Raw genomic sequence first — 17,024 nt, forward strand, 5'->3', positions numbered from 1 at the left:
CGACGTGCAGGACAATGTGAGTTTGATGGCTACCTGGAGCAAATGCTCAGAGACTTTTTTGTACTGGGCATTGGCCACGAGACCATCCCACGAAAACTTTTGACTGCAGAGACACCGACCCTCAGTAAGGCCATTGTGATAGCACAGGTGTTTATGTCCACCAGTGATAACACCAAACAAATCTCTCAGCACACAAGTACTAGCAATGTTCATAAATTAACTGGAATAATGTTTGCGAGCAGAAATGTACGGGGCAGAAACCACGAGTCTGCAACTGCCAGCAGGCCTCAGGTGACCCAGATGACTCAGAGTCCACAACAAAGGATGAATGCAAGGCAATTCACACCTTGTTGGCGTTGTGGAGGCTTCCATTCAGCCTATTCATGCCTCTTCAAAGGGTATATTTGCAAGAGCTGTGGAACAATGGGGCACCTCCAACGAGCTTGCAGATGTGCTGTAAGCTCTGCAAAACCGGCTAATCACCACGTGGCAGAGGAAGATCGGTCCATGGTGGATCAAAGCAATTTCGAGCTGCAGAGAGAGGAGGCAGATGCTGAAGTACACGGGGTGCACACATTTTCGATGAAATATCCACGACGAAATAATGCTAAATGTAAAATTGAATGGCTTACTCATAGCCATGGAACTGGACACTGGCGCTAGCCAATCCATCATGAGTAAAAAGATGTTTGAGAGACTGTGGTGCAACAAGACACTCAGACCAGCCCTGAGCCCCATCCACACGAAACTGAGAACGTACACCAAAGAGCTTATCACTGTCCTGGGCAGCGCCACGGTCAAGGTCACCTACGAGAGCACGGTGCATGAACTGCCACTCTGGATTATCCCGGACAATGGCCTCACACTGCTTGGAAGGAGCTGGCTGGGCAAAATCTGCTGGAACTGGGAGCGCTATCACATGTCGATGAGGCCTCATGTACCCAGGTTCTTAACAAATTTCCTTCCCTTTATGAGCCAGGCATTGGAAACTATTCCGGGGCGAAGGTGCGGATTCACTTGTTCCCAGAGGCACGACCCATTCACCATAAGGCGCGAGCGGTGCCTCACATGATGAGGGAGAGAGTGGAAATCGAGCTGGACAGGCTGCAACGCGAGGGCATCATCTCCTCAGTGGAATTCAGCGAGTGGGCCAGCCCGATTGTTCCAATACTCAAAAATGATGGCACGGTCAGGATTTGCGGCGATTGTAAAATAACTATTAATCGTTTCTCGCTACGGGACCAATATTCGCTACCAAAGGCAAACGATCTATTTGCGACACTGGCAGGACGCAAGACATTCACCTAGCTCGACCTGACTTCGGCCTACATGGTGCAGAAGCTGGAGGAGTCTTCGAAGGACCTCACCTGCATCAACACGCACAAGGGACTGTTCATCTACAACAGATGCCCGTTTGGAATTCGGTCGGCTGCAACGATCTTCCAGAGAAACATAGAGAGCCTACTCAAGTTGGTACCACGCTAAGGTGGTTTTTCAGGATGACATATTGGTCACGGGTCGGGACAACGTTGAGCCCCTACAAAACCTGGAGGAGGTCCTCCAGCGACTGGATCGTGTAGGGCTGCAGCTGAAGAGGTCGAAATGCGTCTTCATGGCAACAGAAGTGGAGTTTTTGGGGAGAAAGATCGTGGCGGATGGCATTCGACCCACAGACGCCAAGACAGAGGCTATCAGGAACGCGCCCAGGCCACAGAATGTCACAGAGCTGAAGTTGTTCCTGGGACTCCTCAACTATTTTGGTAACTTCCTACTGGGGTTAAGCACCCTCTTAGAGCCCCTACATGTGTTATTGCGTACAGGTGAGAACTGGGTATGGGGGAAAAAACCAAGTAATTGCTTTTGAGAAAGCCAGAAACAATTTATGTTCCAACAAGCTGCTTGTATTGTATAACCCATGTAAAAGACTTGTGCTAGCATGTGATGCATCGTCGTATGGAGTCAGGTGTGTATTACAACAAGCTAATGTTGTGGGGAAGTTGCAACCTGTCGCCTATGCCTCCAGGAGCTTGCCTAAGGCTAGGAGGGCCTACAGCATGATTGAGAAAGAGGCATTAGCATGTGTTTTCGGGATAAAGAAACCTGTTTGGCTTCAAATTTGAGCTGGAAACCGATCACAAGCCCCTCATATCCTTGTTCGCTGAAAACAAGGGGATAAATACTAATGCCTCAGCCCGCATACAAAAGTGGGCACTCGCGCTATCAGCGTATAACTATACCATCCGCCACAGGCCAGGTACCGAGAACTGTGCGGATGCTCTCAGTCGGCTACCATTACCCACCACGGGGGTGGAAATGGTGCAGCCTGCAAACTTGTTGATCGTGGCGCAGCCCACAGACTTGTTGATGGTCATAGAAGCGTTTGAAAATGATAAATCACCTGTCGTGGCCCGCCAGATTAGGACTTGGACCAGCCAAGATCCTCTGCTGTCCCTAGTAAAAAACTGTGTACTGCATGGGAGCTGGGCCACCATCCGCGTTGAAATGCAAGAGCTAATCAAGCCGTTCCAGCGGCGAAAGGGCGAGCTGTCCATTCAGGCAGTCTGCCTGTTGTGGGTAACCGCATAGTGCTACCCACAAAGGGCAGGGAGATGTTCATCTCGGATCTCCACAGCACACACCCGGGTATCGTAATGATGAAAGCGATAGCCAGATACCATGTGTGGTGGCCCGATATCGATTCTGACTTAGAGTCCTGTGTACGGCAATGTAGTGTGTGTGCTCAGTTGATCAATGCGCCCAGAGAGGCATCACTAAGTTTGTGGTCTTGGCCCTCCAGACCATGGTCAAGGATCCATGTCGACTATGTGGGCCCGATTCTTGGTAAAATGTTCTTGGTGGTGGTGGTGGATTCTTTTTCAAAATGGATTGAATGTGAAATAATGTTGGGAAGCACCGCCACCGCCACCATTGAAAGCCTGAGGGCCATGTTTGCCACCCACGGCCTGCCTGACATACTGGTCAGTGACAACGGGCCATGTTTCACCAGTGCCGAATTTAAAGAATTCATGACCCGCAATGGGATCAAACATGTCACCTCGGCCCCGTTTAAACCAGCCTCCAATGGGCAGGCAGAGCGGGCAGTACAAACAATCAAACAGTGCCTTAAACGAGTCACAGAAGGCTCACTCCAAACCCGCCTGTCCCGAGTACTGCTCAGCTACCGCACGAGACCCCACTCGCTCACAGGGGTGTCCCCGGCTGAGCTACTCATGAAAAGGACACTTAAAACCAGACTCTCGCTGGTTCACCCCAACCTGCATGATCAGGTAGAGAGCAGGCGGCAGCAACAAAATGTAAACGATGGTCGCGCCAGTGTGTCACGGGAAATTGATCTGAATAACCCTGTGTATGTGCTAAACTATGGACATGGTCCCAGGTGGATCGCGGGCATGGTGATAGCTAAAGAAAGGAGTAGGGTGTTTGTAGTCAAACGAGACAATGGACAAATTTGCAGAAAGCACCTGGACCAAACGAGGCTGCGGTTCACAGACTGCCCTGAACAACCCACAGCAGACACCACCTTTTTCGAGCCCACAACACACACCCAAAGGATCAACGACACCACCCCGGACCAGGAAATCGAACCCATCACGCCCAACAGCCCAGCAAGGCCAGGCTCACCCAGCAGCCCTGCAGGGCCAACAACACGCCAGCCCAGCGAGGGCACAGCCAACACACCAGAACAGACATTCTTGTACCAAGGCAGACCACCAGGGAAAGAAAGGCTCCCAACCGCCTCACCTTGTAAATAGTTTTCACTTTAACTTTGTGGGGAGGGGTGGGGGGGGGGGTGGTGGGGAGTGATGTTGTGTATCTGTAAAGCATGCATCCCATGTTCCACCACCAGGGAGTGCATCCCCTGAAGTCCCAAGGGATCCCAGCATCCCTTGGGAGCACTGTATATAAGCCGGCCTCTAAGGCCTGTTCCTCACTCTGGAGTGTCTTAATAAAGACTGAGGTCACTGTTACTTTAACCTCCCTGTGTGCAGTCTCATCTGTGTTAGGAACACAATAGTATGGTTGCTTTTATTAATACAATCGAATAAATACATAATGAATATTTTTGAATTAATATGAATCTATTCTTTACGTTACTAAATTGTCAAAAGTAATAACTAGTCTTTCAAAGTTTGCAAGAATATACCATCAATACAATGTGAGCGGCTTCTCTATTAGTAGAAAACACTCAGCAGTAATTGTGGATTACTGTCAGTGTTTAATGAAAGCTGAAGACCACAATTCTCACGAATGGCAATCATCAGAAGACTTTTATCATTCACACAATCAAAATTACATTCCTGTTAAATGCTAGCTATTCTATGAATATTAATATACAACATATTTATCTTTAAAAAAGTTTTTTCTTCAGTGTTGTAGTAACGATGAAGGTGTATAATCAATTTATTGATTTCTAATTTGTACTGACACTAAACTGGCAGTAGTATAACACTGACCGAAACTACTGGAGCAAAGCAGAGGGAAGCTTCCTGGAAGGTAGTCTCATACCACTTCAGTCTGACACAACACGGAGTGTAAATCCAGTGGGGTGTCAAACCTGATTTGTAAAGTACTCAAGGGTCCTGTCGATACTTTGTAAACTTACCTGACCCTAATTTAAATGTGTAGAGAGGGGATTCTCCCTTCCTTGCTGTCTAAACTATTAAAATTTCAAACTTTTAAAGACAGCTCTGCCCATGAATGTATCCGAGCATGCACAATGCTCTCTTCTAAACAGGACAGTTAAAGTTTCAGCCAGGTAAGAGTCAAACAATGTAAACAGGGTTCTGCCGAGCTGGAACCCAGCCTGCAGTCTCAGGCCAGTGTAGCGGCAGTATAAGTTCACCCTTATAGTCTTTCAGTATTAACAGTAACATCGTGAATTACGAAGATTTTCAGAAGGGATAGGTAGTTTGGGATTATCATATCTGTATTACTTGTATTATCAGATCACGAGAGGTGTCTTTTACCTCACCACAGGAACTAAAAATGAATTGAACATCGGTTGTTTTACTTTCCTTTACAGGACAAGTGAAACTGCATGTTTCCATAACTGAATCTAACATCAAAATATTTTGAAAAGTTATCCTGTCCTGCACGTGAAAAAGTGATGGTATAAATATCAGTATTACTGCCAACAGTAATGATACTGAAAATGGAATTCACTTCGTGATTAGTAACATGTAGTTACTTCTGGGGCGATACTGACAACCAGCATTATTTAATCCATTTAATGGTTATTCAAAAAAGGGAAAGGACGCGGGAGAAGGGCAAAGAAGACAAAGTAGCTCCAGTGCTGTTACATTATCTATTCTCAAAGGCGAAAGTCCATGCAAGTGGGATATATTTGCTTTTCACATCCCGGTCTCAATTAAATTCTGACCGCGTTTGAAATGATCGTTAATTTGTTTCAAGATTAACTCGTCTGTAAATTCAGTGCTTGCACTTCCGGCATTGGCCGCGATTTTAAACCGTGTGCCGCTGTGTTCTTTTAAAATCATGTGCACTAAACTCTTCCTGAAAACTCCTCCTCCTATTACACTTTTACAATGTTTTAATATCAGCTTTTTTGGCGATCAATGTAATCTTCATTCGCTAAAGCGAGGAAACAAGTTCACTCGTAGATCTTTTGTGGCTGTCATTCAGACAACCGGTTCGACATATTGGAGATGATAATCGGTCACTGAGACCCAATGAGAAAGTGACTTGAATAATTAGGTGCATTTCGCTAAATCTACATACGTTTGTTTCAGACCGGCAATTATAACAGTAAAAATAGTACTCAAGCGTTGTGAGATACGATTTTACTGAAGAGACAGACGAGATTATTTTCCGCATTTGGAACAACGAACGGATTAAGCGTAACGATAATACAATTATACTCTGCAATTAATTTATAATCTGATTACAACATTTTGCTTTACAATTAATCATTGTATGTCGTTTAACCCTCTATTTTAAGACATTTTAACCACCGTCCAACTGGTCTCTTTTCATTAACGACATAAATAAATTGACCCGAAATATAATTTGATTCATTTTGTGCTTTCAGAATATTGGAGCTTAATAGTTCAACTCGCAAATTCTCTATATCTTAGTAAAATAAACTTATAATGCCATAAGAAAACAAATCGTGGTTGTTGCAGTAAAAAATATTAATTAGCAACATTTAGCTCAGCAAAATAGTGTGTTTGTGGTTCCATGATTTGCACTGGCCATCTATGCTTGGATTACTCTGTAAGAAAATTTGCTCGTGGTTTCTGTATGGGCAGGTTACACTATTAGAAAAAGACACAGATCTTAACCAAAGAACAAAATCGGCAGTTAAAGTCAGCCCAAATTACAAGTAACCTTTCATCAATGTTCAGCTCTCAAAAAAGTTCGCAAAGTTTGGTAGGATGTTCAAAATATCCCGATGTTACAACTATTTGTACGTGTATTGTTTTAGCAAAACTATTTGGCAGGAAATAAAGCAATACTGCTAGGAATTAAACCTATATTGCAACGATAAAAAGTTATTTCCTTCGCTTGCTAATGTTCAGGAATTATTGTTTGCCTCCCTTATAACGAAATGTCGCTTAAACACTGCTGTGTTTTCAGTAACATTTACTTGTGGACACTGGTGAGGACACTGACAAAAAGTCTGCACTGACGTGCTTTCTAATCACAAACTTCTCCGTCTAGATCAGATAGCGGGTAAACAAAAACTAAATTATCAAAGGGTTAAAGCATTTAAATTGTTAGATTAATTTTTGGCGCTACTTTTAAACTTTCATCAAGTAGGATTTTTTTTGTCTCTCGTGTCTCGAAAAGCCAGCAAAAGAGACACCACCGTTCGCTTGACGTTAGATATTGTGCATCATTTGTTTTTTAAGAGCCAGGTCGGCTGTTTGCAACCCTGGTATTTTTGGCTCTCTCCTGGGTCCCATCAAACTGGGAATGCATTTTTTTCTAGAAAAATTGGAAATTAAAAACAATGTAAACAGCAAGTAACAATCGCAGCCTAAAAAATCTCGCTCTGTGCGATGCATTCAGTCGGACGACAGAAGGCTCCCGCTGGGCATTGGCCTTTAAACGCAGTGACCGGGTGAGAGGAGGTGAGAGAAGTGCGGGGCTTTTCACACCCGCGCATGGGGGGCGCGGGGAGGGGGGGGGGGGGGGGAGCCAGACCAATCCGAACCCGCCCCCTTCTTGAATGACGTTCCGATTCGTCCAATAGGGAACGTGGACGGGCGAATGTTTGTTCACGTGACGGGAAAGCTGGACCAATGGGAAGGGCGAGAAGGGGGAGCCATCCAACGTGGGTCGCGGCTGGAAAGCGCGAGCGTGAGCCGTTTTAATATGAAACGAGCCCGCTTTAACCGTCGCAATCGGCTCCTCAGGAGAGCTTGCGTCGAGTAGGCGGTCGTCCGTGCGCTGAGGGGACAATCGTCAATTCGGCTTTCTGTTTTTGAGGGGCCGATTTAATAAGTTGGAGAGACGAGAGAGAGAGAGAGAGAGAGCGCGCGCTACCGTGCAGTCGGTTGGTGTGGGCTGGCCGCTGCCGTTGGCTTCGTGTCTTTTTTATTTTTCCGCCCGCGAGTCCCGTCAGAGTTTGTGAGCCAAAATGGCGGCGCTCGGACTGCGGCGCTGCTGGTTGCCGGCGCTGCTCTGGGTGCTGGCGCTTTGGGCCCCGCGGCCGGCTTGGTGCGCGGCACCGGCACCGGCACCGGCACTGGAACGCGATGGGCCCGGCTCCCATCCCCTCAGCCCGGCGGCCTCGCCGTGCATCGCGGGCTGTACGTGCAGCGGAGAGCAGCTGGACTGCAGCAAACAGGCCTGGACTCGCATCCCCCGCCAGCTGCCTGCCTGGGTCGTCTACCTGTAAGTACACTCGCGGTGTGTGTTCACTGGATGTGTCTGCAAGGACCTGTCAGGGTCGGGGCAGGGGTTGGCACAACCCACCACTGGCACCGACTCACTCACTACTGACCGTGCAAACCAACTGCATGCCTTTTAGCGCAGCTTCTAAATTGCATCGATCATGACCAACTAAACTATTCTAACTCTCTTGCAGATTTAAAAAAAAACGCGAACCAAAAAATATATTGTAACGCGCTTTCAAATTCCGGGCATTATAATCCTCCTCAAAAGGTGCAAGCCTTTAACGCTTTGTTCATGCCTTTCGTATGCATCAGTTATGCCTTTTTCATTACCACGAGTTCAGGAATGTATGGAGGTGCCTCTTGCTTGTGGCAGGGGACCGGACTTTGCAGTTGTCAATAGACTGTGCTCGTCTCTACGTGTTCGTCCAACATGCAAACAGTTCAAAGAGTTTGGGGTTTGTAACGAAATGTTTTCCCGAAAACGGTCTGCACACATTAACAGAGAATGGAACGAAAAGGTCTAGTCTGAAGTCCTGCGACCCAAGTTACTGTTTAGGATGGCCCTTACAAAGATCAAAGTTTTAGGACGGCGATCTTGCAACTGATCAACGATTATTTGCATTATTTTTTTGAGTTTGGAGTATTGAGGCAGACTGTTGCGAAACAAAATGTGGGGTTGGGTAAAGGAACTTCAATTTTTCTCAGTGGTTTGCGTCACTTGAGACTAAAACAGGTGGCCAAAGAAAATCCTATACTTAATGTCAGAAAACTGAACTGTTTTTAAGGTTATCCCAGATTGTTTAATAACATGAAATTAATGGGTGTGTTACCGAGTAACTCGATTTGGTGTAATATAGTAAGTTTCAAAAGAAAGCCATAGACATCAACAAATTTCAGAAATGCAGACGGCGCAATGTGCTGTCACTTTGTTCTCAGAATTAACAACCTATTTAAACTGCCGTAGATAACTGTTGGAAGTTCTTTTGTCATCGATGGGGTGGATTAGTTAAACTTTGACTTTGTATTGTAGCATCTTCATTTGTAATTTCTTCTGGTTTGGCTCTTGCAGGCTGTGTCGGGCTAAATCTTTGGAGTGCTAATCGCATAACTAGGTAATTAGGCGGCTCACTGTGTTGGATGGCGATGTCGTTTTCAGAGATTGTTGGGCGCATTGTCACTGCGACGTGGTTCTCATTCACTCGTCTGTTACCCGGAGATGCTGATTGGCAGCATGCCTGCACCCAGTTCAGTGTCCATATGGTCCTAATGCCCGCTGCAATTCAGGTTTGCCAGTTCTTTTGCAGCTATGTCGGTCAACTGAAATTGCTAGTCTTGGGGGAGGGAGGAGAAATAACTAATAGTAGCAAAAAAATGAAGTTAATGTTAGAGTTAATCTGCATGAAATTACATTTTTCCATTTATTCTCGTCCGACGCATTGTTCGAAAATAGACTCTTGTCTTGTTTCTTGGTGTCTCGAGTGCGCTAACTTCATTCGTTAGGTTGTAATTCTTGAATGCTGGCAGTGCTATTTTTTATTCTGTATACATCTGTTTACATTGTTGTGCATCTTGTTGGGACTTTTTAAAGATAAGAAACAAACTGTGTTTGCCAAACACAGTCTGGTAATAATGCATGTTTATCAGTTGTAACGATATTGTGACTGATTTCTATTGTCTTTGCCCAAAAAGTTGACAGGATTGAAAGAACAAATGTTAAAAACAAATTCTTTGCTGCTCCCCTCATGGTTTAGCAAGTTTATTCAATGACAAACTGAGCTGTACCAACTAGAAAAGTCATAGGTCCAATTCCCATGTTAAGTTAGCTGATCTCAGCTGGGGTAGCAATAGAGCATTATAATTGACCTCTACTTTCCTATGTTAGGGAGGGGAAAATTGCACAGGATTCTCACTTCTGATTGCTGTTCATTGACCCCTGCCGGCAGTGCCTATGGATATTGGATGAAGGCAAGATTGGTTGTGGTGCATTCCACAGTCATAACTTTCTGGCACTCGCTGCTGACCTTGCACGTGAATAACGAGTCACTTGATTGAAGTATGTTAGGGTAACGGGTACTCTTGGAACATTACTGCAACAAACAGTCAATGCTATCTGGAGCAGAGACTCAAAATTGGTTGAGAAAATAAGCACCAGAAAGATAAGTACATGTACAGTTTTAATATACAAGAACAAGTATTTAATGTTTTCAGCACAGCACAATTTCTGCCTCAATATGATTACAATATAACATTATAACTTTTGTTTCATAGGTCCATGTAAATTTTTATCCTTCATTTAATTGTATTATAACAGAAAAAATGTTATAGTTAATTGCTGTATACATATGAAAGTACGTATTTTGAAGGCTGTGGAGCATATTCAGTAAAAAAAATAACTAAATATTAGAAACCATTTTCAAAGGAAGAATGACAGTTTGTTTTCCTTTTAGCAGCTTACATTTTACATTTTCTTGATTGGTGCTGAAATCTTAAAAGCATTTTAGGTATAAATTTTCCTTTAGACAGTGAAATGGGAAGAGAATAATATGATTTCTATGATCAGTCCTGTGATTGGACAGTACAAGTTGGTCTTTTCTTATTCTGATCTTGAGGCCTTCATTTCCAAAAGATATTAAATTTGCATTGTACAGTTTAATGAACAATTTGTTTGCAGGTGTAACAACACCAGGAGTGAATTTAATTACATTCTATCTGTAGAATATCATCTAATCCTTTCAAAATTAAGGACATACAGTTGGAGTTTTAAAAAGTTCAGTTTGTCTGCCATGTTTAGTCCTCTGCACCCACAAACTTAGAATCATACAATGGATACAGCATGGAAGACGGCCATTCGGCCCGTCGAGCCCATGCCAGCTCTTTGCAAGAGCATCTCAGCTACTCCCACACCTCTGCCCTTTCCCTGTAGTCCTGCAAATGTTTTTCTTTCAGGTGTTCATCCAACTCCCTTTTGAAAGCCATGCTTGAATCTGCCTGCACCCCCCCCCCCCCCCCCCCCTTTCCGGCAGTGCATTCCAGATCCTCACCACTTGCTGCGTAAAAAAGTTTTTTCTTATGTCGCCTTTGGTTCTTCTGCCAATCACCTGGTTCCCGACCTTTATGTCAACTGTTTCTCTCTTATTTACTCTGTCCAGACCCCTCATGATTTTGAAATTGTGTAAGAGTGTTTTTCTTTTGTCAGAGGGAACATAGATCTAATTTATTTTACCATTTTCAGTACTCAAGATTATAAGTTGTCAAAACGTAATTGTTACTTTGTCATATTTACTTTAAGTGGAGTTTCAGGTATATAGTGGATTTTGGCCAACAAATACTTTGCACTGGTTTAAAATAATGGAAGCTATGATCATGAGTGCATCTGAATGTCATATGTTTCTCTCTCTCTCTTCATCTATAACGAAACATAATTGCAATGAATGCAAATTTAAGAGGAAATGCAGAGAAGTCTTGTTTCCAAGACTATGTAACAGGGGTACTTAGCCCAATCCCATTATTATTTTCTGAGTCAACATGGATTTATGAAAGATTTATGCAATCTTGTTTGACAAATCTGTTAAGAGTGTTTTGAGGTTGTAATTAGCAGAATAGATAAGGGGGAAGCAGTGGATATTGTATATTTGGATTTTCAGAAGGCATTCTATAAGGTGCCACACAAGAGATTATTAAACAAAGTTGGGGCTCATGGGTTTGGGGGTACTAGCATAGATTGAGAATTGGTTAACGGACAGCAGAGAGTAGCAATAAGCGGATCATTTTCGAGTTGGCAGACTGTAACTAGTGGGATACTGCAAGGATCAGTGCTTGGGCCTCAACTAGTAACAATCTATATCAATGATTTGGATGAGGGGACCAAATGTAATATATCCAAGTTTGCTAATGATACAAAACTAGGTGGGAATGTTCATTGCGAGGAGGATGTAAAGAGGCTTCAAGGGGATATAGACAGGCTAAGTGAGTGGGCACGAACATGGCAAATGGAATATAATGTGGAGAAATGTGAAGTTATCCACTTTGGTAGGAAAAATAGAAAAGCAGAGTATTTTTTTAAACAGTGAAAGATTGGGAAATGTTGGTGTTCAGAAGGACCTGGGTGTCCTTGTACGCGAATCACTGAAAGTTAACAAGCAGATACAGCAAGCAATTAAGAAAGCAAATGGTGTGTTGGCCTTTATTACAAGAGGAGTTGAGTATAAAAGTTAAGGTATCTTGTTGCAAATGTATAGTGCCCTGGTGAGACCACACTTGGAGTACTGTGTACAGTTTTGGTCTCCTTACCTAAAGAAGGATATACTTTCCATAGAGGAAGTGCAACAAAACTTCACCAGACTGATTCCTGGGATGGGGGAATTGTCCTATGAGGAGCGATTCAGTAGACTAGACCTATATTCTCTAGAGTTTACAAGAATGAGAGGTGATCTCATTGAAACATACACAATTCTTACAGGGCATGACCAGATGGATGCAAGGAGGATGTTGCCCCTGGCTGGGGAATCTAGAACCAGGGGGTCACTGTCAGAATAAGAGGTTGGCCATTTAGGACTGAGATAAGGAGAAATTTCTTCACTCAGAGGGTGGTGAACCTTTGGAATTCTCTACCCCAGAGGGCTGTGGATGCTATGTCGTTGAATATATTCAAGACTGAGATCAATAGAGTTTTGGGGTCTGAAATTGATGCACCTGTCACCCACTGCCGCCGACGTTCCTCCTCGGGTCTGGAGCGGGAGGGAGGGGAGAGCTGGCCGCTGACGTCAGCGCACGGCCGAGTGGTGTAAGTGGGCTCCCGCCTGCCGAGATACCAGATTGGTGCAGGCGGGAGTTGGCGCCAGAACAGGGGTGGACCGCTGCGAGGAGGCTGGTCTGTCCCCGATGCTAGGTATGAAGAGCTGGAAAAAAATGGTGAGTAAACATTTTTTAATTTTTTTCTTTACCCGGACTTACCTGTATGGGGTCCCCTGAAGGTGTTCCGATGTTTTTTTTCTTGATGTTTTTTCTTTGCAGGTCTTCGACCCTCTGTGGGCCCGACTCCATCCTTGGCGACACTTGTGCGGCAAGCGCCTTTGCCGCCGAGATTGGGAGCTCCTGCCGGCTGCTGCCCAGATTGGTGGTGTAAGTCCCTCATTTGCCGTCTGCCGACCTTCGAGCGACCTTGTTGATGAAAACTCCCGTCCAAAGTACCGTCTGGTCCTTTGGGTGGGTAGAGGCCTTCATCAAATGCGGGCCCTTGGAACTAAGGGAATCAAGGGATATGGGGATAGTGCAGGAAAGTGGAATTGAGGTAGAAGATCAACCATGATCTTATTGAATGGCGGAGCAGGCTCGAGGTGCCGAATGGCCTACTCCAGCTCCAATTTCTTGTGTTCTTATGTCACAATCATGAGTACACACAATTGGTGCAGATTTAAAAAGGAGGATGACCTGTAGTGAAAGTTCCCAGGAGGATTTGTGCCATAGCGCATTAATGAGGGGACTTAATGCTGTAAATTTACCACTGCAATTGCTGTCAAACCTGAATATAAAGGGGAGAGTTAGTAAATGTGCCATTGTTGGTCCCTGATTTTGCATTAGAAAAGAAACTGGCTATCTAGCAAGAAATCAAGAAGTATTCATTTTCCAAGTCTGATCAGAGATTTTGGCTAATGCTTTCAAGTTGCAGTTTCACTAAAGAAAACTTTCACACACTTCAAAAAAACAGATAATAACTTCAAGTTCGCAGCAAGTTGTTTAAAATCAGTTGAGACTGACCTGGAGAAATTGGATTATATTTGTTTTTCTCCATATTCTCCATACTTTGATTTCAGCATCAAAATTCTGTTTTTTGGCAAATGTGGAATTTAACAATAATGTGATTTAAGAGGTCCTTTACATCTTTCTACATTTGTTTAATTCTACTTTAGAATTTTTACAAGAATTTTTTTTGAGAATAGCTCTGATTTGAAAGGTGAACATGGCTTTAGTATTCTTGGTTTGATGGTTTTGTAAGTATTCCCTCTTCTATTAGTGCTTTATTACTTTTCCTTGTTTTAAAATCTTTAATTATTTTCACAATTCAGAAATTTGTGACTTTTTAATCATATTTGGCTTAAGATCATTTTCTGTTTTGTATTTTCTGCATTGATTGCTTTTATAAAAGAATTTGCTTTTGAATACTTCTCATTTTAAGTTCAAATTTACATCAGTTAACTTTTGAGAGCAGATTTTTGTATAAAACACAACTTCTAAATAACTTTTTTTCCCTCCAGTTTGTCACCTTTTATTTGTTTAGTAATTTATGTCGGTAGCAGATTGAGCTGATAAAATAGCACAAGGAACATGATGTACAGTACTCTAGGTTGCCATAAAACTACAATTAACCAGATATATTATGTTTGGGAAACACAACTGGCATTTTTAGTCATTAAGACCTTTTTTTGTTAATAAAGTTATCTTATAATATAGCAATGAAAAATGTTACGTGTTTGCGGTATTTTAATCAAGGGGCTCCATAAAGTTCAAAACTGTGAGGGGGATAAAATCTTGATTGGTTTGAGGATGCAAGAAGGATTCCAAGGTCGAATTTAAAAAAAAACCTTTAACTGTAATTTTTGTGAATGTTTTCATAACTAATGGATCTCTTATGGTGGCATTTATAATATCAGGAATGTACTCTTGTATGTAATGCACACTATTCTGTTGCTAAGGTGGAGTTGTGTGCCTTCAAGCCCGAAAGCCTCATTATTAAGTAAACAAGGGTGAAGTTGATCAGAGTTTAATTGCAAACTACAAGGTTCTACTCCGTTTTCTCTTTAAAATTAGTTTGTATATGTCTCTGGATGTTGTCTATATGGACTTCCAGAAAGCATTTGAAAAGCTTCTGCACAAGTGATTATTAGCAAAATAAAAGTGCTTGGAATTTGAGGCAATCATGTGACATTGGTTGTGAATTATGTTTGAATGGTGGGATGTGACATTTGGTGTTGCCCAAGGGTTCTGCACTTGGGCTTTTGCTCAGATCCAGATATAAAAGCTATCACAATAGCTTTTTAATGGTGAAAGACAAGAACTTGTGGAGGAGCAAAGAGATTTAGGTGTCCAATGCGCACAAATCACTAAAAGCTTATGCACTGCTACAAAGAGTTATTAAAATTAGAGCTCGGCCAGTTAGATACAAAATCAGGAAGTACTTTTTCATGCAATGAGTAGTGGAAAATGGAAATTTCTTGCACAAAAGGATGTGGTTGCTGGATCAATTGAAATTTTCAAGACTGAGATTGATACATTTTTGTGAGTGGTATCCAGGGATATGGAGCCATGGTGGATAAATTTAATTGAGGTATAGATTCACCAATGATCTAATTCAGTAGCAGAACAGGTTTGAATGGCTTACTGTTCCAATGTGCAATAAAGTGTAGTGTCTGGAGCGTAATAAGCACACTATATGCAGTACATACTTAATGCTTTTAAAGTCAGTTACTGTTTTTGAATGGAAGAATTGAACTTGTGTTTTATGCATGTTTACTGTTGTAATTTTTTTGTACGAAGGATTATATTTAGTTTTTATTTGCATTCATTGAATTTGGAAATTTATCAGCTTGAGTTCTTTTGGTCGGTGGAGGGGAATAGTGATGGTTGCAGGTGCCATAAACAAGTACGTTTTAATTGCTCACATATCGTATTACATGTGCTTTCTTTATATAATGGGAACAGTTACTATTGTGAGCATGTGGTCTTGTCAGTTTTGGATCTGTGTTGCTTATTTGCCGACCAGTGAGCAACTGCATAGAATTCAGTATTGATCTTAGATCTTTGTGTTCTTGGACATGTAATAAATGCTAACGGGAGCTTTATTCCCCCGCCCCCACCCCCCCCCCCCCCCCCCCCTCAAAGAGTTGTATGTAGTGAGGCTGAAATGGGGCGTGTTGAGCTGTCAACCTTGATGAACAGGCAGATTGCAATTAAGTACATTATTTGTCCATATTTAATTTTCACATTTTTACACGGAGACATGGTGAATTAGCACTTAGTCTTTTTAGGACTGTGATCTTGGTTAGAATCCATCTCTGATCCTCGAATTTGCCTTGAGTGTTCGTGTAAAATTAGCTAATAAATCTCGTCTTGATTTAAAAAATTTTTTTTTGAGGTGTTTGGCGGGGGGGGGGGGGGAGAAAGAGGAGAGGGGCATTGGTTACAATCATAAAAGAATACTTATAGAATCATACAGCACAGAAGGATCCCATTCAGCCCATCGTGCCTATGGTGACTCAAGAGCTATCCAATTAGTCCTACTCCCCCGCCCTTTCCCCATAGCCCTACAAATATTTTATTTTGAAGTATATATTCAATTTTCTTTTGAACATCACTATTACCACCCTTTCAGGCAGTGTATACCAGATCATAACAACTAGCTGCATAAAAATGTTTGTTCAGGTACTCTGATACTTCTTAGTAATAGATAGGGATCAATTGCTTAAAACAAAGGAAATTCACTTAACAGCCCAATGATCCTCTACACTTGTTATTGGGATGGTCCTGTTCATTTGTGTTAAGCAGTGGTTAGTTGCCATTGAACTTTCACCTACGGAGAGTGATATCCAGATTAATTGGCTGCCCTACTGGCCAATCCCTGACCAGGAAGGAGTTACAGGTGAAAGTTCTGAACTCTTGTTCTGTCAGAGAACAAAAGGACAAATTATCATGTAGTCTGGGGTCATATCGGTAAGGTCTGGGGAGGGAGCGCAACCCAGCGAGAAAGTTTGCTCCTCTTGAGCTCGGAGCCAGCCAGATTGATAGATGAAACAAATATTTAGTCCGCTAACAGGACCTTGGTGGAAGATTTTTTTATTATCTATACAGGGTACTACAAGAAGGTTTACTGAATTGAGTTGAAATGAAGTGAGATTAATGTAACTGTTGCTATATATGTTCGTGTACTGACTGTAAATTACCAGATATTGGCTTGTAAAAGTAAACTTTTGATTGTAACATACACTGGATTATTTATGGAGGAATGTAGTGACGCTGATGCTCTGAGAATAACTTAAATAGACTTGAAATTTGTATGGATAATGGCCCAAGATGCAGTTACGGTGCTGAACTAATGTGTACAGTTTAAATCATGACGGGGAATGATACTCCTGATTTTGGTGAAGT

The 17,024-nt window shown here is 42.8% G+C and overlaps 1 protein-coding gene across 4 annotated transcripts in view; it reads left to right on the forward strand.

The window, feature by feature from the left end:
* Positions 1 to 7,314: 7,314 nt before the first annotated feature.
* lrig1 (leucine-rich repeats and immunoglobulin-like domains 1) overlaps positions 7,315 to 17,024 on the forward strand; it is a 179,854-nt gene continuing 170,144 nt past the window's right edge. For 3 of the 4 annotated variants that reach the window (XM_070895202.1, XM_070895204.1, XM_070895206.1), the window contains exon 1: positions 7,315 to 7,881. In XM_070895202.1, coding sequence (XP_070751303.1) covers positions 7,625 to 7,881 — 257 coding nt within the window. In that variant the 5' untranslated portion in view covers positions 7,315 to 7,624. Of the gene's footprint in view, positions 7,882 to 8,284; positions 8,339 to 8,952; positions 8,996 to 17,024 lie in introns of those variants that run through there. The other variant, XM_070895205.1, reaches the window with a different exon arrangement.

Source organism: Pristiophorus japonicus, chromosome 12 (genome assembly GCF_044704955.1).
Source record: "Pristiophorus japonicus isolate sPriJap1 chromosome 12, sPriJap1.hap1, whole genome shotgun sequence".
NCBI lineage: Eukaryota > Metazoa > Chordata > Chondrichthyes > Pristiophoridae > Pristiophorus > Pristiophorus japonicus.